Raw genomic sequence first — 26,474 nt, 5'->3', positions numbered from 1 at the left:
TTGAAGAAAACATGTCTTTATTGTCAGCCCTTTCTCTCTCCACTTTAGAATTTATGACATTAATTTCTCCATGTACACAGCCTCCCTCATTATTGTACCTGTAGCAACAATTGCAGTTTCTCACGATACACTGAAACAAGTGGTCCATGTAGGTCTTGCAGCCGCCCCAATATGTGCGACACTCACGGCCCCGGATGTTTGCTGAGGTACAGGTTGTAGTTGAGGTAAATGAGCACAGCATTGATGACGTATGTGCCAATACAGACGATGCAGATATCACGCAGTACGAAGAAAAGGATGAAAGCCAGATACACACAACCAAGGCCCGCGATTACCGAGGTGTAGTAAAGAATATACGAGCACAGCACTTGGTTGGGAAGGAACGCTGTAATATAAAGCATGCTATTTCATATACTCGAACTTCGTGACAAGATAAAATTATGATTTGCCTGATCTTTTTAAACAAGCCAGGACATGTGCTAAACGCAATGATATTTATTAAGCATTGTTTATTTCTAAACCTTTTCGAACAGGAACAGGCTTATTTCAATGCCTGTCCGGACACTAAATGTTGAACAAAGATCGTCCAGATTCAGCAATACAGATGTTAACTGGTATAGTTTTGCTGTTTTCTTTTACTGACACTTCAGCATTTCCATACAGTAAAAGTTTAACATCATACCCTTTTACAGAATCATGTTGTACTCCTAGCTATGTCATAGATTGGGCATGTAAAACATGTACTATACTACCATACGAAATGAAGTAATGCATATTTCAGTACATATTCATGAAGACATCTCCTCGACTTTTAGGTTCACAATTTCACAATTCACCGCACAATCTGGTTGTTTGCGTTTTCTGGAAGCATGTTACTCCTACATGTAGCTGTCCTAACATAATCTTCAAAATTTCTCAGCCATATTTGGAGTCACCTTCTGCGAAATAACGCTTGCGAAAATCAACGTTTACTCGTTGTGGTTATGCTGCAAACAGGAATGGCGCAAAACGAAGTTCACAGATGTGTCCAGGTTTCATCTGGACAGAACTGGTGGTCGTGCAAGGGATTACAGGCGCCCAGAGAACGACGTCGTCAGTTTGGGGAGGGAGTGTAATGGTACAGGGTGGCATCACAAAGCATGTAAGAAGACAACTCATCATTGTTAATGGCAATTTGAATGACGTATCCTACCGGTATACAATAACTCTGTATTTCAGCCAAGCTTCCAAAATTAAGAAAATATACAGCTCGTTTTTTGACACGCCCTAATCCTTTCGCGTACTATGAAATAGTCAGCCGCGACTAGCTGCAAAATTGCTGACGAGCCGTAAAGCAATAATCACCCTCTCTCTCTAGATGGTCACTAAAGCCACGAATTGACGATTGTTACTGACGGTAATGTAATCAAGCAATTAGAGGACGCTGATTGTGTAAACATCATCGTAAACAGTGGCTTAAACTTGTTTTCCCCAGGCATGATTGTTTACTGTCCTCATATACTGTGGAGTACAGCAGACAACATCCATACACTCCTTCTCTTACAGGTAGAACACACAGCGTGCCTGTGACAATCTCTTACAGGTAGAACACACAGCGTGCCTGTGACAATCTCTTACAGGTAGAACACACAGCGTGCCTGGGACAATCTCTTACAGGTAGAACACACAGCGTGCCTGGGACAATCTGTGACAGACCCGCACAACAATCTGTGACAGGTACTTCACACAGCGTGCCTGGGACAAGCTGTGACAGATACGCACAACTCACCTGGGACCATCTGTGACAGGTAGTTCACACAGCGTGCCTGGGACAAGCTGTGACAGGTAGTTCACACAGTGTGCCTGGGACAAGCTGTGACAGGTAGTTCACACAGTGTGCCTGGGACAAGCTGTGACAGATACGCACAACTCACCTGGGTCAATCTGTGACAGGTAGTTCACACAGCGTGCCTGGGACAAGCTGTGACAGGTAGTTCACACAGTGTGCCTGGGACAAGCTGTGACAGATACGCACGACTCACCTGGGACAAGCTGTGACAGGTAGTTCACACAGTGTGCCTGGGACAAGCTGTGACAGGTAGTTCACACAGTGTGCCTGGGACAATCTGTGACAGATACGCACGACTCACCTGGGACAAGCTGTGACAGGTAGTTCACACAGTGTGCCTGGGACAAGCTGTGACAGGTAGTTCACACAGCGTGCCTGGGACAAGCTGTGACAGGTAGTTCACACAGTGTGCCTGGGACAAGCTGTGACAGGTAGTTCACACAGTGTGCCTGGGACAAGCTGTGACAGATACGCACAACTCACCTGGGACAATCTATGAGAGGTAGTTCACACAGTGTGCCTGGGACAAGCTGTGACAGGTAGATTACACAGTGTGCCTGGGACAAGCTGTGACAGGTAGTTCACACAGTGTGCCTGGGACCATCTGTGACAGGTAGTTCACACAGTGTGCCTGGGACAAGCTGTGACAGGTAGTTCACACAGTGTGCCTGGGACAAGCTGTGACAGGTAGTTCACACAGTGTGCCTGGGACAAGCTGTGACAGATACGCACAACTCACATGGGTCAATCTGTGACAGGTAGTTCACACAGTGTGCCTGGGACAAGCTGTGACAGGTAGTTCACACAGTGTGCCTGGGACAAGCTGTGACAGATACGCACGACTCACCTGGGACAAGCTGTGACAGGTAGTTCACACAGTGTGCCTGGGACAAGCTGTGACAGGTAGAACACACAGCGTGCCTGGGACAATCTCTTACAGGTAGAACACACAGTGTGCCTGGGACAAGCTGTGACAGGTAGTTCACACAGTGTGCCTGGGACAAGCTGTGACAGATACGCACAACTCACCTGGGACAATCTATGAGAGGTAGTTCACACAGTGTGCCTGGGACAAGCTGTGACAGGTAGTTCACACAGTGTGCCTGGGACAAGCTGTGACAGGTAGTTCACACAGTGTGCCTGGGACAAGCTGTGACAGGTAGTTCACACAGCGTGCCTGGGACAAGCTGTGACAGGTAGTTCACACAGTGTGCCTGGGACAAGCTGTGACAGATACGCACAACTCACCTGGGTCAATCTGTGACAGGTAGTTCACACAGTGTGCCTGGGACAAGCTGTGACAGGTAGTTCACACAGTGTGCCTGGGACAAGCTGTGACAGATACGCACGACTCACCTGGGACAAGCTGTGACAGGTAGTTCACACAGTGTGCCTGGGACAAGCTGTGACAGGTAGTTCACACAGTGTGCCTGGGACAATCTGTGACAGATACGCACGACTCACCTGGGACAATCTGTGACAGTTAGTTCACACAGCGTGCCTGGGACAAGCTGTGACAGTTATGCACAACTCACCTGGGACAATCTGTGACAGGTAGGACACACGACTCAACTGGGACAATCTGTGACAGGTAGTTCACACAGCGTGCCTGGGACAATCTGTGACAGGTAGTTCACACAGCGTGCCTGGGACAAGCTGTGACAGAGGTAGTTCAGAGGTAGTGTGAGAGGTAGGACACACGACTCAACTGGGACAATCTGTGAAAGGTAGGACACACGACTCACCTGGGACAATCTGTGAGAGGTAGGACACTAAAATCATCTGGGACAATCTGTGACAGGTAACACAACTCACCTGGGACAATCTGTGAGAGGTAGGACACAGGACTCACCTGGGACAATCTGTGAGAGGTAGAACACACGGCTCACCTGGGACAATCTGTGACAGGTATCACAACTCACCTAAGACAATCTGTGAGAGGTAGGTCACATGACACAACTCGGACAATCTGTGAGAGGTAGGTCACACGACACAACTGGGACAATCTGTGAGAGGTAGGACACACGATCCACCTGGGACAATCTGTGAGAGGTATACAGATACGCACAACAATCTGTGACATGTAGTTCACACAGCGTGCCTGGGACAACCTGTGAGAGGTAGGACACACGACTCACCTGGGACAATCTGTGAGAGGTAGGACACACGACTCACCTGGGACAATCTGTGAGCGGTAGGACACACGGCTCACCTGGGACAATCTGTGATAGATACGCACAACTCACCTGGGACAATCTGTGACAGGTAGGACACACAACTCAACTGGGACAATCTGTAACACATAACACAACTCACTTAGGACAATCTGTGAGAGGTAGGACACACGACTCACCTGGGATAATCTGTGAGAGGTAGGACACACGACTCACCTGGGACAATCTGTGATAGGTAGGACACACGACTCACCTGGGACAATCTGTGAGAGGTAGGACACAGGACTCACCTGGGACAATCTGTGAGAGGTAGGACACACGACTCACCTGGGACAATCTGTGAGAGGTAGGACACACGACTCACCTGGGACAATCTGTGAGAGGTAGGACACACGACTCACCTAGGACAACCTGTGAGAGGTAGGACACACGACTCACCTGGGACAATCTGTGAGAGGTAGGACACATGACTCACCTGGGACAATCTGTGAGAGGTAAAACAACTCACCTGGGACAATCTGTGAGAGGTAGGACACACGTCTTACCTGGGACAATCTGTGATAGGTAGGACACACGACTCACCTGGGACAATCTGTGAGAGGTAGGACACAGGACTCACCTAGGACAATCTGTGAGAGGTAGGACACATGACTCACCTGGGACAATCTGTGAGAGGTAAAACAACTCACCTGGGAAAATCTGTGAGAGGTAGGACACACGACTCACCTGGGACAATCTGTGAGAGGTAGGACACACGACTCACCTGGGACAATCTCTTAGCGGTAGGACACACGACTCACCTGGGACAATCTGTGATAGATACGCACAACTCACCTGGGACAATCTGTGACAGGTAGGACACACGACTCAACTGGGACAATCTGTGACACATAACACAACTCACCTGGGACAACCTGTGAGAGGTAGGACACACGACTCACCTGGGAAAATCTGTGAGAGGTAGGACACACGACTCACCTGGGACAATCTGTGAGAGGTAGGACACACGACTCACCTGGGACAATCTCTGAGCGGTAGGACACACGACTCACCTGGGACAATCTGTGATAGATACGCACAACTCACCTGGGACAATCTGTGACAGGTAGGACACACGACTCAACTGGGACAATCTGTGACACATAACACAACTCACCTAGGACAACCTGTGAGAGGTAGGTCACATGACACAACTGGAACAATCTGAAATAGGTAGGTCACATGACACAACTGGGACAATCTGTGAGAGGTAGGACACACGACTCACCTGGGACAATCTGTGAGAGGTAGTTCACACAGCGTGCCTGGGACAAGCTGTGACAGATACGCACAACTCACCTGGGACAATCTGTGAGAGGTAGAACACACGGCTCACCTGGGACAATATGTGACAGGTAACACAACTCACCTGGGACAATCTGTGAGCGGTAGGACACACGACCCACCTGGGACAATCTTTGAGACGTTACGCAACTCACCAAGGACAATCTGTGACAGGTATCACAACTCACCTAGGACAATCTGTGAGAGGTAGGTCACATGACACAACTGGGACAATCTGTGAGAGGTAGGTCACACGACACAACATGGACAATCTGTAAGAGATCCACCTGGGACAATCTGTGAGAGGTAGGACACACGACTCAACTGGGACAATCTGACACATAACACAACTCACCTAGGACAACCTGTGAGAGGTAGGACACACGATCCACCTGGGACAATCTGTTAGAGGTATACAGATACGCACAACAACCTGTGACAGGTAGTTCACACAGCGTGCCTGGGACAAGCTGTGACAGGTAGTTCACACAGTGTGCCTGGGACAAGCTGTGACAGGTAGTTCACACAGTGTGCCTGGGACAAGCTGTGACAGGTAGTTCACACAGTGTGCTTCGGACAAGCTGTGACAGATACGCACAACTCACCTGGGTCAATCTGTGACAGGTAGTTCACACAGTGTGCCTGGGACAAGCTGTGACAGGTAGTTCACACAGTGTGCCTGGGACAAGCTGTGACAGATACGCACGACTCACCTGGGACAAGCTGTGACAGGTAGTTCACACAGTGTGCCTGGGACAAGCTGTGACAGGTAGTTCACACAGCGTGCCTGGGACAAGCTGTGACAGGTAGTTCACACAGTGTGCCTGGGACAAGCTGTGACAGGTAGTTCACACAGTGTGCCTGGGACAAGCTGTGACAGATACGCACAACTCACATGGGTCAATCTGTGACAGGTAGTTCACACAGTGTGCCTGGGACAAGCTGTGACAGGTAGTTCACACAGTGTGCCTGGGACAAGCTGTGACAGATACGCACGACTCACCTGGGACAAGCTGTGACAGGTAGTTCACACAGTGTGCCTGGGACAAGCTGTGACAGGTAGTTCACACAGTGTGCCTGGGACAATCTGTGACAGATACGCACGACTCACCTGGGACAATCTGTGACAGTTAGTTCACACAGCGTGCCTGGGACAAGCTGTGACAGTTATGCACAACTCACCTGGGACAATCTGTGACAGGTAGGACACACGACTCAACTGGGACAATCTGTGACAGGTAGTTCACACAGCGTGCCTGGGACAATCTGTGACAGGTAGTTCACACAGCGTGCCTGGGACAAGCTGTGACAGAGGTAGTTCAGAGGTAGTGTGAGAGGTAGGACACACGACTCAACTGGGACAATCTATGAAAGGTAGGACACACGACTCACCTGGGACAATCTGTGAGAGGTAGGACACTAAAATCATCTGGGACAATCTGTGACAGGTAACACAACTCACCTGGGACAATCTGTGAGAGGTAGGACACAGGACTCACCTGGGACAATCTGTGAGAGGTAGAACACACGGCTCACCTGGGACAATCTGTGACAGGTATCACAACTCACCTAAGACAATCTGTGAGAGGTAGGTCACATGACACAACTCGGACAATCTGTGAGAGGTAGGTCACACGACACAACTGGGACAATCTGTGAGAGGTAGGACACACGATCCACCTGGGACAATCTGTGAGAGGTATACAGATACGCACAACAATCTGTGACATGTAGTTCACACAGCGTGCCTGGGACAACCTGTGAGAGGTAGGACACACGACTCACCTGGGACAATCTGTGAGAGGTAGGACACACGACTCACCTGGGACAATCTGTGAGCGGTAGGACACACGGCTCACCTGGGACAATCTGTGATAGATACGCACAACTCACCTGGGACAATCTGTGACAGGTAGGACACACAACTCAACTGGGACAATCTGTAACACATAACACAACTCACTTAGGACAATCTGTGAGAGGTAGGACACACGACTCACCTGGGATAATCTGTGAGAGGTAGGACACACGACTCACCTGGGACAATCTGTGATAGGTAGGACACACGACTCACCTGGGACAATCTGTGAGAGGTAGGACACAGGACTCACCTGGGACAATCTGTGAGAGGTAGGACACACGACTCACCTGGGACAATCTGTGAGAGGTAGGACACATGACTCACCTGGGACAATCTGTGAGAGGTAAAACAACTCACCTGGGACAATCTGTGAGAGGTAGGACACACGTCTTACCTGGGACAATCTGTGATAGGTAGGACACACGACTCACCTGGGACAATCTGTGAGAGGTAGGACACAGGACTCACCTAGGACAATCTGTGAGAGGTAGGACACATGACTCACCTGGGACAATCTGTGAGAGGTAAAACAACTCACCTGGGAAAATCTGTGAGAGGTAGGACACACGACTCACCTGGGACAATCTGTGAGAGGTAGGACACACGACTCACCTGGGACAATCTCTTAGCGGTAGGACACACGACTCACCTGGGACAATCTGTGATAGATACGCACAACTCACCTGGGACAATCTGTGACAGGTAGGACACACGACTCAACTGGGACAATCTGTGACACATAACACAACTCACCTGGGACAACCTGTGAGAGGTAGGACACACGACTCACCTGGGAAAATCTGTGAGAGGTAGGACACACGACTCACCTGGGACAATCTGTGAGAGGTAGGACACACGACTCACCTGGGACAATCTCTGAGCGGTAGGACACACGACTCACCTGGGACAATCTGTGATAGATACGCACAACTCACCTGGGACAATCTGTGACAGGTAGGACACACGACTCAACTGGGACAATCTGTGACACATAACACAACTCACCTAGGACAACCTGTGAGAGGTAGGTCACATGACACAACTGGAACAATCTGAAATAGGTAGGTCACATGACACAACTGGGACAATCTGTGAGAGGTAGGACACACGACTCACCTGGGACAATCTGTGAGAGGTAGTTCACACAGCGTGCCTGGGACAAGCTGTGACAGATACGCACAACTCACCTGGGACAATCTGTGAGAGGTAGAACACACGGCTCACCTGGGACAATATGTGACAGGTAACACAACTCACCTGGGACAATCTGTGAGCGGTAGGACACACGACCCACCTGGGACAATCTTTGAGACGTTACGCAACTCACCAAGGACAATCTGTGACAGGTATCACAACTCACCTAGGACAATCTGTGAGAGGTAGGTCACATGACACAACTGGGACAATCTGTGAGAGGTAGGTCACACGACACAACATGGACAATCTGTAAGAGATCCACCTGGGACAATCTGTGAGAGGTAGGACACACGACTCAACTGGGACAATCTGACACATAACACAACTCACCTAGGACAACCTGTGAGAGGTAGGACACACGATCCACCTGGGACAATCTGTTAGAGGTATACAGATACGCACAACAACCTGTGACAGGTAGTTCACACAGCGTGCCTGGGACAAGCTGTGACAGGTAGTTCACACAGTGTGCCTGGGACAAGCTGTGACAGGTAGTTCACACAGTGTGCCTGGGACAAGCTGTGACAGGTAGTTCACACAGTGTGCTTCGGACAAGCTGTGACAGATACGCACAACTCACCTGGGTCAATCTGTGACAGGTAGTTCACACAGTGTGCCTGGGACAAGCTGTGACAGGTAGTTCACACAGTGTGCCTGGGACAAGCTGTGACAGATACGCACGACTCACCTGGGACAAGCTGTGACAGGTAGTTCACACAGTGTGCCTGGGACAAGCTGTGACAGGTAGTTCACACAGCGTGCCTGGGACAAGCTGTGACAGGTAGTTCACACAGTGTGCCTGGGACAAGCTGTGACAGGTAGTTCACACAGTGTGCCTGGGACAAGCTGTGACAGATACGCACAACTCACCTGGGACAATCTAAGAGAGGTAGTTCACACAGTGTGCCTGGGACAAGCTGTGACAGGTAGTTCACACAGTGTGTCTGGGACAAGCTGTGACAGTTAGTTCACACAGTGTGCCTGGGACAAGCTGTGACAGGTAGTTCACACAGTGTGCCTGGGACAAGCTGTGACAGGTAGTTCACACAGTGTGCCTGGGACAAGCTGTGACAGGTAGTTCACACAGTGTGCCTGGGACAAGCTGTGACAGATACGCACAACTCACCTGGGTCAATCTGTGACAGGTAGTTCACACAGCGTGCCTGGGACAAGCTGTGACAGGTAGTTCACACAGTGTGCCTGGGACAAGCTGTGACAGATACGCACGACTCACCTAGGACAACCTGTGAGAGGTAGGACACACGACTCACCTGGGACAATCTGTGAGAGGTAGGACACACGACTCACCTGGGACAATCTGTGAGAGGTGACACAACTCACCTGGGACAATCTGTGACAAGCAACACAACTCACCTGGGACAATCTATGACAGGTAACACAACTCACCTGGGACCATCTGTGACAGGCGACACAGTTCACCCAGGACAATATGTGACAAGCAACACAAGTCACCTATCTGGGACAATCTATGACAGGTAACACAACTCACCTGGAACAATCTGTGACAGGTGACACAATTCACCCAGGACAATCTGTGACAAGCAACACAACTCACCTGGGACAATCTGTGACAGGTAACACAACTCACCTAGGACAATCTGTGAGAGGTAGAACAAGATCCCGACGGTACAGTTGCGTTGATTCAGGAAGTGATCTTTGCCCACCAGTAAACGTACTATTCCAAATCCTTTCCCGTACCTGCCAATGTCATAGAATAGACGTATCTGCATCTTTATTTTTATACTCTGGGTGTCACTTATCTGAGAACAAACTGATAATACATATTTACTCCTCATCATTTATCCTTCTTGAAAACTTTTTTTTGAAAGACGAGGTAGTTCAAAATCTAATTAGGTTCTCCTTCAGAGGTTCTTTTGAAAACCCTTCAGACGAATACGGATAGTCCTATAGAAACAATATTCAAATATACATATACATAGTGCCATGAGGTTACCTGGTTATGTATGTCAACAGTTCAAAATGTCAACGGATATCACATTAAATAGTCATATTGCTGTCGGCTTTGGAAACTGACAAGAATTTCCATATCCGACAATGTCTATGCCAAGTTAAAATTACGAATACCTACAGAAATATAGGGATAATGTAGAGACCACTGCAGTTAATACTGAATCAATAGTTACATATACTGAACAACAAAAGCTCCTGTGACATTGAATAAGATTTAATGCAAAGTTATGTTTTTTACCAAATCTGAAACAATTTCAGTTTGCAACAGATAAAAGACTCATGTAAGTGTTCAAATGGTTTAATTTGCCATACTGACTTCAGAAAATGCGTGAATTCATAAAAAAAAACCCATGAACATGCCAAAATGTCAATTTACAAATCAATGGCGTGTGTGTCCAGCTCTGGTTGCGATGCAAGCAACACATCTTCGTCTCGTGGAATGGACCAGGCGTCGCACAAAGTCCTGTGGGATATCTGACCATATCTGCTGGAGCATGTTTCGAAGTTCCTGGAGTGTCTGTGGACCACGTGGTTGACGTCGAAGGCGCCGATCCATCTCATCCCACATGTGCTCGATTGGTGAGAGATCAGGGGAGCGAGCCGGCCAGGGGATGACATTCACGTTGTTTTGTTGAAGAGAATCCTGAACAAGTCGAGCAATATGTACCGGGCGTTGTCATATTGAAAGGTAATGCCTGGGCCATGACGACGGCAAAAACAGGGCCGATGATCTCGTCACGGTAGCGCTGTCCATTGAGATTTCCCTCTACCATTATCAAACGGGTGTAATCCGTTGCTGTAATCCCACCCCATACCATAACGCTGCCGCCCCCGAACCGATCTTCTTCCATGACGCAGTGATTGACGTAACGTTCACCTCGACGTCTGTACACTCGAATCCGTCCATCGCTGTGGCTGAGGTGAAAACGAGACTCCTAAGTGAATAGAACTTGTCCCCACTGCATGGTCGTCCAGCGTAGACGGTGTCTGCACCACTGTAGACGTGCTTGACGGTGGTTTCCTGTCAAAATGGGACGTCTGGCGGGTCTTCTGGCGACAATCCCTGCACATCTGAGGCGACGACGTACGGTTTGTGATGATATTCGTCGACGGCCAGGGATGCTTCTTGCAGTCACTGTTGCTGGCTGGAATCGATTTCGTAGTGTGTTGTACGAATCCAGTTGTCTTGTCGATTATTGGTTACGCGTGGCCTGCCACTCCAAAGATGGACTCTGACTGCATTCGTCTGTTGCCAACGTTGCCATAAACACCAAATGGTGTTTCTGTGGACGTTAAATTGTCTTGCAACAACACGTTAACTCGATCCTGCTTCAAGCATACCAATGGCTCGCAGACGCTCATTTTCGGACAGGCGTGTCATTTCGTAATGTTGAATAATTGCGTAATTTTGTTGTTTTTCTGAGTGGTTGTTGTCAGCACGATGCTAAACAATGCATATGGAATCCCGTCAACGCACATGTTTTTATACCCATTCATGGGTAGTGAAATGCATGGGGCTTGCATAAAGGTCAACTTTTGCATGGAATGCATGCTTTTCTGTAGCAGTTACGTTTTTGTGACTTGATTCCATACATGTACTACAATATTGAAAACCAAACTTTACTTGTTTGAAAAATACACTAAAATATTGGTGTCACAGGAACCTTTGTTGTTGAGTATAGTTGTAAACTGACAATACATGACGTGGATTTACGTTACATCTCACTAAAATAGATGTTTCATATAATAAAATATCCAGATGTTTGGTATGGGAAGTAGTACACATTTTCTTCACATGTGGCCATTTTATGAGTGACGGATTGCAAACAGGGCTACAGTGGACACGTGTAAAATTTGAAGCCAATACACGGAAAAGGTCAAGGTCAAGGGGGAACTCTTTTTACACTCTTCCAAAAAAGAAACGCACAGGTAGATTTTTAGAAAATTTATTGTACCTAATAAAGTCGATATGTGTTTTGGCAAGATGGCGGACGGGTGAAAAGGGGGTGTTTCAGGTCTCTCAATGCGCTTTGTGTGAACTGAGTTTATACCTACATTAGGAGTTCAAACTAACTGACTGCAGAAATGGGAATATCTGTGGAGCAATTCCGTGCAAGGGTTGGATTGTTTGCACCTGTTTATATACAGATTCTGACGAAAATCAGTCGACGTGCTGCTGCGTCCCGCCCTCCGAGACGGTTAGTAATGGTGGGCCTCGCTACCCGTTTGACTGTACTGAATCTGATACTCATGCTGCTACTACGTGCCAGGGTAGAACAGAATCCAGGTCCTGGGCCACGTACAGGGATCAGAGATGACCAGGGACCCATTACCCGAGGTAATCCTCGCCAGTTACGTTTGACAACAGAGGGTGATTCTGTAAATCTTTATTCAGTCATGGACGCCTTAAGCAAGCTCACAGACAAGGTTGACGATGTCATGAAATCGAACATTGAGTTCGGGTGTAAACTTGATAAGATTGACTCAACTCTTGTATCTGTTACTACTCATCTCGCCGAGGTGAAATTAAAATGTGAGAAATTGGAATCGGAAAATGAGAAACTAAGAAAATATGTGGATAATCTTGAAGATAAGGTTGATTACCTCGAGAATCAGAGCAGACGATGCAATATTGTCTTCCACGGCGTAGACAGGGCGGCGGATGGCGGAACATGGGATGACTGTGAGAATGTAGTGCGTGAGATCATTGAGGATAAAATGGAACTGGATGAATCGCATGTTGTTATACACAGAGCCCACAGAATCATCAATGGAAAAGCGATCATAGCAAAGATACCGGACGATCATGATAGGAAACGGATTTACGAAGCGGCAAAGAAACTTAAGAGTTTCAATATGTGGATTGATGATTTTTCAAGATTGGTCAGGGAAAAGCGGAAAAAGCGGAAAAAACTTAAACCTATGATGACGAAAGCCAGGGAAGAAAATCGTAGAGCGGTTCTGCGCTTTGATAAACTGATTATTGATGACCAGGTTTTCACGTACGATGTCGACAAGGATAGTGTGATAGAATTAGACCGGCGTCGGGATTCCCGATCTGCACGTGCAGACACTCAGCAGAATGTCAACACGAATTCACGTGACACTATAGTCTGGAAGTTAATTTAAGGTACCGACGTTTACTACAATATCTGAAAAACTATCGGACCTACTCCAGTCAAAGTTGGTATGAGATTATTAAACAGTCATACATAACTGGATATTACATTTAAAGACAATCGATGCATGAATAAAAAATCTGTCTATTTAGCTATCACTATATTTCATCAACAACCACACCTGTTCGTCACAGGTGGAACGAGCATTCATTGTAACAGCCATCTGCATAATGCTACCCCTGCGTCACAGGGCCATATGACAGTTGAACCAATCAACTCAACTCGAAAGGTTGCACGGGAATCACACACACACGAATACAGTGTTACCGTTGGGTGTCTCAAGCAGTTATTTAATAATATTTATCCAATTATTTTTGCATTCTTTTTCAGGTCAGTGTTATTGACTTGAATGTATCATTCCTTGCCACATTATTATAATTCATGCATCATGTTATTAGGAGTAATATATCATACGTAATTGTTCATTTAGACAAATCATTGCTTTATGGTTTCGAAGATAATATTTTAATATTTTCTTAGATGATTCGAGACTTTCGGGGCTGTTTCGGGTGAAAGAGAATCAAATTCTGAGCCAAGAATTGCACAAAGTGGACAAGATCCGATTACGACATGTACTACAAAGCACGAACCTGAAATTCGTAGACGATTCCTAGAAATTCTTTGATAAACAATTTTTTTCTCACGAATCCCACGAACTACAAGAATGTTTGGGAATCAAATATGATATATTTAAGATTCTTAAGAAATGATTAACAATATGTACGAATATGTTAGAATTCATATCCGTGGTAATTCGGGCTATTACATGTCGTAGTGAAACAGGGGTATATGTTTTGAACTATTCTTGGTCCCACGAAATGCCCTCATTGTCAGATTCAGAGTCTGTGCTGTCACCTAAATGAACAACAACAGGCTGGACAGTATCTGGTCGGATACAGTCTTGTTTCCAATACTCTTCCTCAACTTTGATAACATGTTGGACACAGTTTGCCCAACGTACATCTGTAATTTCTCCCATCCCTTTCAAGACAATCTGCTTGACGTCGGCAAGCTTGAAGGTCTTATTTTGCCGTACGACCATATTTTTCAAATCACCCCAGATTAGTTCGATGGGATTCAAGTCACAATGGTAAGGAGGAAGTCTAAGCACTTCGTGACCGTGTTCTCTCAACATGTTGTCAAACAAATAAGAGGGCGGGGGTTTGTTCTGAAGAACCAGTTGGTAGTAGTCCGGTTTTTTGGCTTCCGTGGTCCGAGCAATGCGGTTGTTGTCCAACCACTGACATATCTCACCTTTGGTGGAATTTGAGGTTGGACAACGGTTAATAGGATCTCGACAACTGTGATAGGGAGCATTGTCCATAACCACAGTGCTAAGAGGAGCTGCTTCTCAACACGCAGTGAAAACCTGACTATTCATCTCGGTATGGTAGTCTCTGCCATCTGTAGATCTGGATCTGAACACTAGATCTCACCCAGGGAGGAAACCTCTGTGGGAGGCTGCATGGAGGTCAATCAGACGCTCCCCTTTACCAGGGGGGGTCTTGCGCTGTGGCTCTCTGGTATCTGGGTGAGACCATTGGTAAGCTGCTGTGTGGCCAGGCGTTAACCCAGGTTTCGTCCAAATAGACAGGCTCATAGCCTTTCTCTGGTTTCTTTTTAATAGTGCGAAAATAATTGATACGCAAACGAATGATATCTGGTCGTTCACACATTGCTAGTTTCGACCCTTTCGTCTCTTTGTACTGATATCCAAATTTGGATAGGGGTTTACAAATGGTCCATTTGGAAATATCTAAGTCATGCTCTGTAAGGAGAATTTGTTTTAGTTTTCGTGTTGAAATAAATTCATTTTCTCGTGTTAACCGCCGAATCACCTCCCTGACAACTTCCTTTTCAAAGGAATATAACTTCAATTTCCTATCCTGTTTTGAGATGCCCCCTAAGATATGTGCATGTGTTTTTATGAGAGTTCAAAATCTTAACTACGGTTTGTTTGGGAAGCTGTAACGCATGAATCGTTCTTTTCATGTACTTTGAAATGTCAAAGAAGGGCGAGCGTCTTTCACTTTCAGCCTTAAAGTATTCAAATATTTTAACAACGAAACCTTTCGCATCAGCGGAAAGATGCTTGCGCTGAGACATCATGAAATCTAATGCTAACACCGTTTTCGTGCGTGCGTAATTCCTGTGCAACCTTTCGAGTTGAGTTGATTGGTTCAACTGTGTCATATGGCCCTGTGACGCAGGGGTAGCATTATGCAGATGGCTGTTACAATGAATGCTCGTTCCACCCATGACGAACAGGTGTGGTTGTTGATGAAATATAGTGATAGCTAAATAGACAGATTTTTTTATTCATGCACCGATTGTCTTTAAATGCAATATCCAGTTATGTATGACTGTTTTATAATCTCATACCAACTTTGACTGGAGTAGGTCCAATAGTTTTTTCAGATATTGTAGTAAACGTCGGTACCTTAAATTAACTTCCAGACTATTTTTACATAGGAATGTGGCCGGGCCCACAACAGCGATACTGAAAACGATGATTACACTGTGTCTGTGAATGATGACGTGAGTGACTGTCAATTTATTAAACATTTTGAGTTTATGCACATTGAACATTAATGGTTTAAGGAGTAAGTTGGATAATGCTGAACTAATTGATTTTTGTTCACAGTTTGACATTTTTTGTCTTCTTGAAGTTTGGAGAATCTGTGAGAAAGACATGATTGCAACAGTGTTCCCCGGTTATTGTGTTTTTGTAAATTACAGAGACTACAATCCGCGAGGCGGTGTGGTTGTATGTGTTCGGTCTGAACTTGAGCGCTATATCAAGTATGTTTGTCTAGATTTCATCGATATTATATATATTGGTAGTTTTTGTGAAAAGTTTGTTTAGTTCATTGTATGATTACATCTTTGTATTTACACATATAAATCCTACTGGCTCCTCTGTGGTAACAGATGTTAGACCACTGCAAGGCATAGAGTATCTGGAGCAAAGCTTTTTATTTATTACTAATCATTTTCCAAATTGTAAGTTTATAGTATTTGAGGATCTTAACGCCAGGTGTGGAAATCAGTCCGATTTTGTTGTGCATGATGGGAATCGGTACATACCGAGCTTTGAGGACATGGACTATGTGTCTGATTCCTTTGACACTCCCAGACGAAGCCGTGAAAATATATGCAATGAATATGGAAAGGAACTCCTAGATCTGTGTTCAACTCATAACGTTCACATGTTGAATGGGAGCTTTTCGGATGATACAGAGGGTAGCTTTACTTGTTTTAAAGGAGACGGAGCAGGTTTGGTTGATTACTGTGTATGTTCAAGTGACTTATTTACCAGAAATATCGACTTTACTGTACATACACGGTGTGAGTCTGATCATTTTCCAATTGTTATGTCATTGCAAGTACATACTGACCATAGTACAACGGAGAACGGGGCAGAAAACGAGGAAAATAATACATCGTTAGATATACTAAGACATGTTTGGAAGGACGCTGTTATTGAAACTTATTGGCAGTCTGTAGCTGATATGTTACAGTCGTGCCTCGTTTATACGGACACTTGCGTCATTTCACAATTCGTCCGTATAAACGAATTTCCGTATAACTGAAACCAGCTTCTTACTGGAAGAGTTACTTCCCTTCAAATATGCAACTCATGACAGATGACAGAGCAAACAGATACATCCACTCAATCTTTATTCAAGACATAAATGTACAATAAACAAGCTCGTCTCAAACGTAACTCAGTGTCACTTGGTTAATTGACTTCTCACGAATCAAAGGATTACCACCAGCGGAAGGATTACCACCAGCGGAAGTGTATTGTCCGGGTAAGTGAGACAATTTTGTGTGCATTTCAGTGTTTTGTGTATGAAAATGAAAATGTATCACCTTATGTATTAGACAGTGACAGAGACCAGGTTCCAAATAAACAAACCGACCCAAACATAGCTAAAACTACCACACTAGCATACATACACGAAAATTGGCCAAATTGGTGTCACATTTACACGGACGGATCCTCAGATCCGACCTCCAAACACACAGGTTTCGGAGTCCATACCACACAACCAACTAAAACCACACGATCCTTCCGACTCCCAAACAACCAATCAATATTCACGGCAGAACTAATGGGCATGGCCTCAGCCCTCCATAATCAAGAATCCAAAAAACACAAAAATATCCTAATACTTACCGACTCCCTAAGTGGACTGCAAGCCCTCCAAAACAAAAATACCAAAAACCGACCTAAATTAATAAATCAAATACTTAAAAGCTCCAACGACCTAACTAAGGCAGGCAAACAAATAACCTTCTTATGGATACCCGCCCACGTAGGAATATACGGTAACGAAAACGCCGATAAAGCAGCTAAACTATCCCTCAAAATCCCAAAAATAAGCTTAAACTTACCCATCTCAAAATCAGAAATTAAAGTGTAAACAAGCAAAAACTCACAAAAAATGGCATAACCTATATCTAAACTCAAATAGCCAAATCAAAAAAGTGCTCAGCAAACCACTAACCAAACCCAAAATTCTCCATCCATCGACAGAGTAATCACTAAACTCCAAACAGGACACACCAACCTAAATAACCACCTAAAAAAAATTAAAAAACACACTACAGGTAACTGCCCACACTGCAAACAACCAGAAACCCCAGAACACGCACTCATCCACTGCACACACTACCTAACACATCGAACCGCATTACAAACCACCCTCAATCTAAACAAGGCTTTAACTCTAGAAGCAATACTAAACCCACAAAATAAACTAGAAAACTTCAAGGCCTTAGGCGTATTCTTAATAAAAACGGAACTAATAAAACGCATCTAAAAACACAATAACCTACCAAATCAAAATCACATAAACAAACAAACATCCACCATACCCAGCTCCCTTAGTTCTCCTCCCCAAACCCATCGGCATCTATTCCAAATCTCAAAATTCCCAAATTCTATATAAGCAACCCCTAAAACCCCCCTCTTGGGTTGCACAGACCACCTTCGCCCCTTTCGGAAACACATTAAATGGCCTGGCCGGGCCCGTGTGCGAAATACGCATCAGTCGGAAAGCGCACGTTAAATCTCCAAAGTAAGTAAGTAAGTAAGACCAGGTTCCACTTACTATCGAGTCTGCGGTAGAAAAATTAGTTGATGTATTTCATATTTGTGCTGAGTCTTGTGGTCATTTAAAAAAGAAGTATGGTAATGTTTGCCGGACTAAGGATAGTGAGAATTGGTACGATGATGAGTGTATGAAATTAAAAAGACAAAAGTTTAATAAACTTGATTTATTCAGAATCCCAGGAAGTAAGGAACTTTTGAAGGAATATTTTGTAATTAAGAATATATATAGAGAACTGTGTAGACAAAAGAGATTGGAGCATGATGAACATTGTATAAATGATTTGGTCAATAATAGCAAAAATGGTAAGTCTTTTTGGAGACGCGTCAACAATATTATTTCTTCACCGTCCGTGACAGGGAGCCCAGGTATTAGCAATATGCAGTGGACCGAATATTTCCAGCATGTGTTTAATTTAACTGATATACCTGTGGATGGGGACATTCTGGATGAGGCAGAAACTTTTATGAACAGCCATGATATTAATGGGTGCAATTAATGTAATGATGATGTTATGAATAATCTCCTTAATGCTGATATAACTGAAGAAGTATCATCAGCTGTACATAACTTGAAACTGGGTAAATCGGCTTGACCGGATGGAATTCTTCCTGAAATGGTGAAATGTTGCAGCACTTCAATCATACCATACTAACATGTAACTATAGTTTTTAATAGGATTATGCATTGTGGTGTATTCCCTTACGAGTGGCCAAATGGTATAGTAGTTCCCCTGCATAAGAAAGATAATATATAAATTATGTCAATAATTATAGAGGAATAACGTTGATGGAAGTATTTGGAAAGTTGATGACAACAGTATTAAATGATAGACTCGAGACTTTTGCGGACGTTTATGATACAATTCCTGAAGCTCAGGCAGGATTTCGAAGCGGATACAGTACAATTGATAATATATTCACATTACAGTGTTTAGCACAAAAATATCTCTCTAAACGTCGGGGAAGATTTTATTGTTTGTATGTTGATTTCCGTAAAGCGTTCGATTCAATAACCGAAAGCTCTTGTGGTATTCATTAATGAAAAATGGAATACACGGTCGTTTATTGGTGGTTTTGAAGGATCTATACTCTAAGATTCAGTGTGCTGTCAGGACATCAAATAACTCTCTTTTCGAATCACCGAGTGGTGTTCGACAGGGCTGCGTGTTGAGTCCGTTTCTGTTCACGATGTTTATCCTTGAATTACAGTCTATGATAGAAAGTAGTGATTTGCGAGGGATTTTTCGGGGAGAGGAGTTTAAATACATATTACCTTTACTATATGCAGATGATTTGTGTATTTTCGATGACACAGTAATAGGTCTGCAAAGAAAAATTGATATTTTATCCAATTTTATAAAATGTGGGGACTTGAAATTAACATGTCTAAAACCGAAATTTTGGTTTTCAGAAGAGGTGGTACTTTAGGGTATGATGAACGATGGTTTTTAAATGATAAAGGTATCAATGTTAGTAATTACTATAGTTATCTGGGTGTTCTGTTTTCAAATAAATTAGATTGTCTTCGACTAAATGCAAAGGCTTTGTTTGCTATTAAACAATTGCAGTTTCACTTTGTAAATATGCCAGTTAACATTTTATTTAAATTGTTTCATATTAAGATAAAGCCCATTCTTCTTTATGGTGCTGAGATCTGGGGTTGCAAAGGCAGTCAAATTGTCGAAACTTTTCATACTAAGTTTTGTAAATTTGTTTTAGGAGTTGGTAAATATGTATCAAGTACAGCAATATTAGCTGAATGTGGAAGATCTAGCTTGCATGTGGATTATCATATGAAGTGTGTTAAATACTGGTGTAAACTTATTAGAATGAATGATGAAAGATATCCCCGACAGTGTTATTTGTCAATGAAGAAGCTGGATGAATGTGGTAGAATTACTTGGGCAACTCATTTTAAATATTTACTCGACATTTATGGATTTGGTTATGTGTGGCACGAACAGAATATTGGTGATGTTAAGTGTTTCTTGCAGCTGTTTAGACAGCGTTTGTTGGATTGTAACAAACAGAGTATACAGATGAAAATTTATGACTCTTGCAAATTAAGGTATTATTCACACGTCAAGATATTATTGGATATGGAATATTATGTTACAGCTTTCAGAAATAGAAACCATAGACGTATGCTGTGTCTGTTGAGCTTAAGTGAATTGCCTTTTCGGAGTAATCTGGGCAGAAGAGAGGATATTGTTTATTCACAACGCTTTTGTCGGCTATGTAACAAGTCCATTTTGTGTTTGTCTGCCCGTTTTACGCATCATTAAGACAAAAGTATATTCCTGTAAGATTCTATAACAATCCATGTATTAATACTTTTAGCAATCTCTTAAATAGCCAAAATGACTGTATACTCAGAAATGTAGCTAAGTATGTGAAGGAAGCTCTATCATTACGTATAAAGACCTAATATTGTACCCTTAGTATTGTTTTCAATGTAAATTGCCTCAATTGTGTGTTACTATATATAACTGAAATGTACATGGGCCTTTGACCTCCCATACATGAATAAACATATATATTAAGTGTCATAGATACAAATATGAAATGTTGGAGCTCGATAATCACATGTTGTCGTTGTACAAAGGCATTGAAAACTGTTCATTGTCATGTCACACAAGGCCACAAGGTTGCGCTGAACTCAGTATCTCGCGTGGACGCCCCGGGCAGAAATCACGGCTCTGCATCTCCTTGACACTGACTGGATAAGAATTCTGTCCTGTGGAATTCTGCGCCATTCTGCTTGTATCGCGTTGGTCAGTTGTGGGAGTGTCTGCAGCGTGTTCTGACGTTGACGTACACGTCGATCGAGTTCATCCCAGAGGTGTTCGATTGGGTTGAGATCTGGAGATCTCGACGGCTAGGGAAAGTAGTTGATGTTGGCATTATGAAGGTAGTCTACCGTGACACGAGCTGTGTGCGGTGGAGCGTTGTCCTGTTGAAACAGCTCCCTCTGGTGGTCAATGATTGGAAGAAGGTGAGGTTGAAGAATTTGATTCATGTAGCGATTTGCTGTCAAATTTCCCTGAACCACAACCAAGTCAGATCTGATGGAGTAGGATATGGCCCCCCACACCATGACACTACCGCCGCCGAATTTGTCGAATTCACGTACACAATGTGGGGCAAAACGCTCATTTCGACGACAATAAATACGTTGTCTTCCACGTAGTGATTCATCGCTAAACCACACTCGTCTCCAGTTTCTCAAATTCCAAGGCTGTAAGGTATGGCACCAACGCAAGCGTCTCTGACGATGGATCTGTTGCAAAACAGGGACGATAACTGGTCTTCTGGGTCGGATTCAAGCCTCGCGAAGATGGTTCCTGACGTTCTGGTCCGATATCCTCCTCATACCAAGGATGCGTCCTGCAGTCTCCGTAGCTGTGGCATTGCGAAAACGTAGGTGGAACAGTCGAATGTAGCGATCCTGTGCAGGGTTGGTATCTCTTGTCGGACGGTTCTCGGACGGTCTGCAGTGGAATTGAACTGTGTGTATCGGTCATTGTGCTGTGGTGGACGTTGAAGTGGCGTGCAATAGAAGACTGCGATTCCCCTCTTGTTCCGATCGGCAGCGCTAAGTCTCGGGGTTTTCGAACTTGAAAAATGTTGACAATTGAATGACAAATTATTGGCTTATGCTTGCCGTTTTAAAGCCACTATCACGAGTTACGAATGCTATAACGTGCACGTGCATTGTGCTTTACTGTTTTCCTCCATGACATTTTTGAACAAGTGTGAAAACAATACCGTTTAGGACATTGCAAATCGACAATGGCTGCGTTTTGACACTGTTTGTCGTATATCAGACCACCAACATTTTCCAATAACATATATCAAATTTATATGCAGGATTGTTTGTGTAGTCAGGTTTTTCTATTTTATGAATAGTGTCCACGATTAGCGTCAAGTATTGCCGGGCATCTCCTGCCAGTGGAAGAAATGAGAGTACGGTCGCTCGGCCTGTGGTGCAAGTGCAAGGTGTTGCAATGTCTATGGCTCAGAATGACTGTCGTAGGGGGCGTTCCATCTCGTTCCATTTGTGTTCCATCGGTTTAAAATCTGGCGATTAAGGGGACCACGGGAGAACCTGTACAATGTAGTATGAATGTTGCTGTAGCTTGTGCTGTAATCAGTCTATCAGTTGAAAGATGACATCTGCATGGTTCATAGTATGACCACTAATTCATCACAATAGCCTTTGGCCGTGAAGTTGCCTTGAACTTGCATCTGGTTTGTTCTACCAGCCCGGGATAAATCCGCCCATTGTCATGACGCTACAATTCTGATGCTGATGGCGAGGAAACATTCATGGCGACGCAAGTACGACCAGGCTCGTCAACTCGATGCAGCCAGCATAAGTCTTGTGTCGACGCTGAACAAAAACAGTGACTATCACTGGCCCATACTCTGTGTGATTAACACTACTGACGTCGCAGTTGATGATACGTCTGCCTCAAAACAACACTTCTGACAGGCCGTCGGTCTCTGAGATGTGCCTCGCAAATGTGGTTCCCCACTGTCTGGTTACGAGGTTCTACACAATCCAGGGCTTGCTGCTGTTACACCTTTGCCGCAAATGATGAAGCCGTATGAATCGGTTCTAGGCAGCCGTAATAAGTTGGTCACCGATACCCAGTCTACAAATGGTGCTCTGGCTACAGACGACTGCGATCCTACCCGACTTTGTCTGTGCTCGAGTAAGCCGCATTTGAACAGCCAACTTTTTGGCAATTGAAAACACACCCCACCCGCCTCACTTTTATGGGACTATTCCTGATGTTTTACGTGCATCGATCCCGTGGTTCTAACATGGGGTAACTTCTCAGGTATGCAACGTTTGCGTTATGAATTGATCATTGCTGCGTTTTGATGATTCCAACATTGACGTTGATAATCAAGTGACATCATATTCATGTTTCACATATCGTGTATGTGCTTTATGTTTTTCAGTATCACCTATGTGTTCTGTCATCCGGAGTATGTGTTCTTTCCAATGCAACAGCAGTTAAACAATGTTCTCTCCACAAGAGAATGTGGTAATAATTGCTGAAGGCAAAATGTTTTAAGAGCAAAACTATGTAAACCTTTGTATTATACGTTCCCGTCTTTGAAATGAAGATTTATGATGTATCTCTGGAGACTTTCCATTACCATTATCTTGACGGTCTGTTACATCGCCGTGCTCGATGGTGACAATGCAGTGTCACAGTAGTGATAGAGGATGATAGTTACTCACGGTGAGCAGAGTGCTTTGGAGCAGCTGAACCTGTCACTGAAGTCGCAGACCGCCCTGTATTGCGGGTCATTCTCCCGCCTCACCTCCACCCTGAGTGCGTACAGGGACACGCCCACCCCCAGCACACTGAGCAGCACCCGGTCTGCCATATTGGACATCAGCAGCCACGCCACACACATCATGCATGCACCAGCCGTTGTTGTAGATGAAGTACCACGGAACCTAGAGTCGACATATGCCATTTGTTACTGATATTCTATTGGACCTTGTGTCAGTATGTTATTAAGCATCACTGCTCTGCCTCTAATTTTACGAAACATGAGTGGCATGGCTTTAGGTCGTTTGTTTTCCCAGCCGACACAAACTAAACACAAGAATCGCAGTAGCATAAGCTCAGTATTTTGCCAGATGAAGACAAGAGGGATGGATGGAGTTCAACTCTTTTTCTTCCTATGGTTTAAATGCGAAGAAAAACAGATTATTTTGTTTCTAAATGCCTCTTAAATACATTGGTGATCGACATCGTGAGTTGGCTTTACCGTTATGAACGTAAGCAGCAATGCAGATAGTGTATGTTAGATTTTGGCGACTCGTGTATCTGCACACATCTGAAACGCTTTCCTCCACTGCCGGTGGATTAATATGACAAGATATACAGAGACTCACAAGCTTGGTATTACCGGTCATTATTTACAGTAAACGTCGCACTTTGCACAGGTGGTGTGGTTGGGACACAGGCACAACGTGGAATTACATGTAATGACTCCCCTACTAAGGTATTTAGTCTCACCTTGTACAACGTGTGTTGTCGCCGCTGTGACGTCCGGTTGATGTGAGCCCCGTCAGTGAAGCGGTGGGGGCGATGTGTGGTGGGTGTAGTCGTTCATCTTTCAGCGCCGCGTCAGCAGCGGATCTGCATGTCAGTCTTCTAGCAGACGACGGAAACTCCACCAATCATATCATGCCACGTTTGCAGAGAGTGGGAAGCCCAAGAGAAGAGGGCTACCAGCAGACGATAATTACACGTTCTGTGGCTTCCTAAACAGATCACAATCAATACAACGCGAGGCATTGGAGGAAGGTGACATGAAAAGTGGGCTTAATATATAGCAGTGAATGATTACTAAAATTGTCAACTGAATATGCCCATGTATGATACATACTGAGATTGCCCTATGTTGTTGACGCGTTGGGAGGTAAAGGGTTTACGTGTTATAGTTACCAATAAGCAGCATGCGCTGACCTAATTACAGAATGGAGTCATGAGTATATTTAATTACTGAGATCACTTTGGAAGGTTATATACTTGTTACTTATATGATCGGTCAGCCGTTTGAATACCTTGTCACGTACATTATCTAGTGATCTCAATCGGCACGTACATCGCCTAGTGGTCTCAATCGTCACGTACATTACCTAGGAGTTGTCTCAATCGTCATTTACATTACCAAGTAGTCTCAATAGTCACGTACATTACCTAGTGCTCTCAATCGTCACGTACAATACCTAGTTCTCGTCTCAATCGTCACGTACATTACCTAGTGGTCGTCTCAATAGTCACGTACATTATCTAGTGGTGGTTTCAGTCATCACGTACATTACCTAGTGGTCGTCTCAGTCGTCAAGAGCATTATCTAGTGGTCGTCTCAGTCGTGAAGAGCATTATCTAGTGGTCGTTTCAATCGTTACGTACATTACCTAGAAGTCGTCTCAATCGTCACGTACATATCTAGTGGTCGCCTCAACCGTCACGTACATTACATACGGTGGTCTCAGTCATATCAACACAGAACACGCCACCTCCAATACGGCTCAGGACATTTACTTCCTTGCATACAGGTAACCAGACTTGCGAGATATAACATGCATTTGTGACAGCAATGGTCAAATACTAGCTTACTAGCATCTCGGCACTACCGATGTGTCTATGGCCTTATAGTTACCCATGTGATCCAACACTCTCGCTGCCAGATACTGGGGACACAATCCAGTTCCTCTCACCACTACAATCAACAATGAATGTGCAAACTGTCTCACAACATGTGCTCCAATGGTGAGAACATACGGCTTTAAAATAATAGTAGTAGGCAATTCTGTCAATACAATGAGGACCCCATTTATGGTCTATCTACTTGAACAGCAAAGCTGCAAACTACCTTGGCAAGTACTTGAGATCCCGCTACATGTTTTCTGTCCATGAGAAACTCTGCCACCGATCTGAACACATCCAAAATAGCCCCTGCCACTAACATCACTGTGTTCTGTCCAAGCAGAGGAGCTATCAGCACACAGGGACCTCGAGTTATACACGGAAATGCTGGACAACCAGAAACTGAGCTGTTCAAGACTCCACTAGTCAAGCGCTGACTGACAGAACCAATAACAAGCTTCATTGCAATTATCTGGCTTACTACAACTGAAGACTGCGATTACCTGAATGCTCTAGATTGGTAAACTGAACTGCGAAAGAAACTTTGCACATTTTAAAATAATGTGAATATAAATAACTTGTACTGGTTCAAACCCAAATAAGTACAAACC

The 26,474-nt window shown here is 44.6% G+C and overlaps 1 protein-coding gene across 2 annotated transcripts; it reads right to left on the bottom strand.

Annotated features, from left to right (window-relative positions):
- On the bottom strand, positions 1 to 26,226 carry LOC124147731 (vitamin K epoxide reductase complex subunit 1-like). 2 transcript variants are annotated; one of them, XM_046518477.1, is made up of 5 exons: positions 26,090 to 26,226; positions 24,724 to 24,971; positions 23,934 to 24,155; positions 9,993 to 10,102; positions 1 to 385 (listed from the first exon to the last, which is right to left on the bottom strand). In XM_046518477.1, exons 3-5 carry the CDS (start codon positions 24,113 to 24,115, stop codon positions 183 to 185), a joined length of 495 nt encoding a protein of 164 aa, XP_046374433.1. In that variant the 5' UTR covers positions 24,116 to 24,155; positions 24,724 to 24,971; positions 26,090 to 26,226; the 3' UTR covers positions 1 to 182. The 2 variants fall into 2 exon arrangements, with proteins under 2 accessions (XP_046374433.1, XP_048237144.1); XM_048381187.1 differs by lacking the exon at positions 1 to 385 and adding an exon at positions 7,200 to 7,265.
- Positions 26,227 to 26,474: the final 248 nt, after the last annotated feature.

This window comes from Haliotis rufescens, unplaced genomic scaffold, assembly GCF_023055435.1.
Source record: "Haliotis rufescens isolate VD_foot unplaced genomic scaffold, xgHalRufe1.0.p SCAF_36, whole genome shotgun sequence".
In the NCBI taxonomy this organism is placed as follows: Eukaryota; Metazoa; Mollusca; class Gastropoda; order Lepetellida; family Haliotidae; genus Haliotis; species Haliotis rufescens.
Note: the sequence above shows the minus strand (reverse complement) of the source record. Positions and strands in the feature narration are given on the sequence as shown.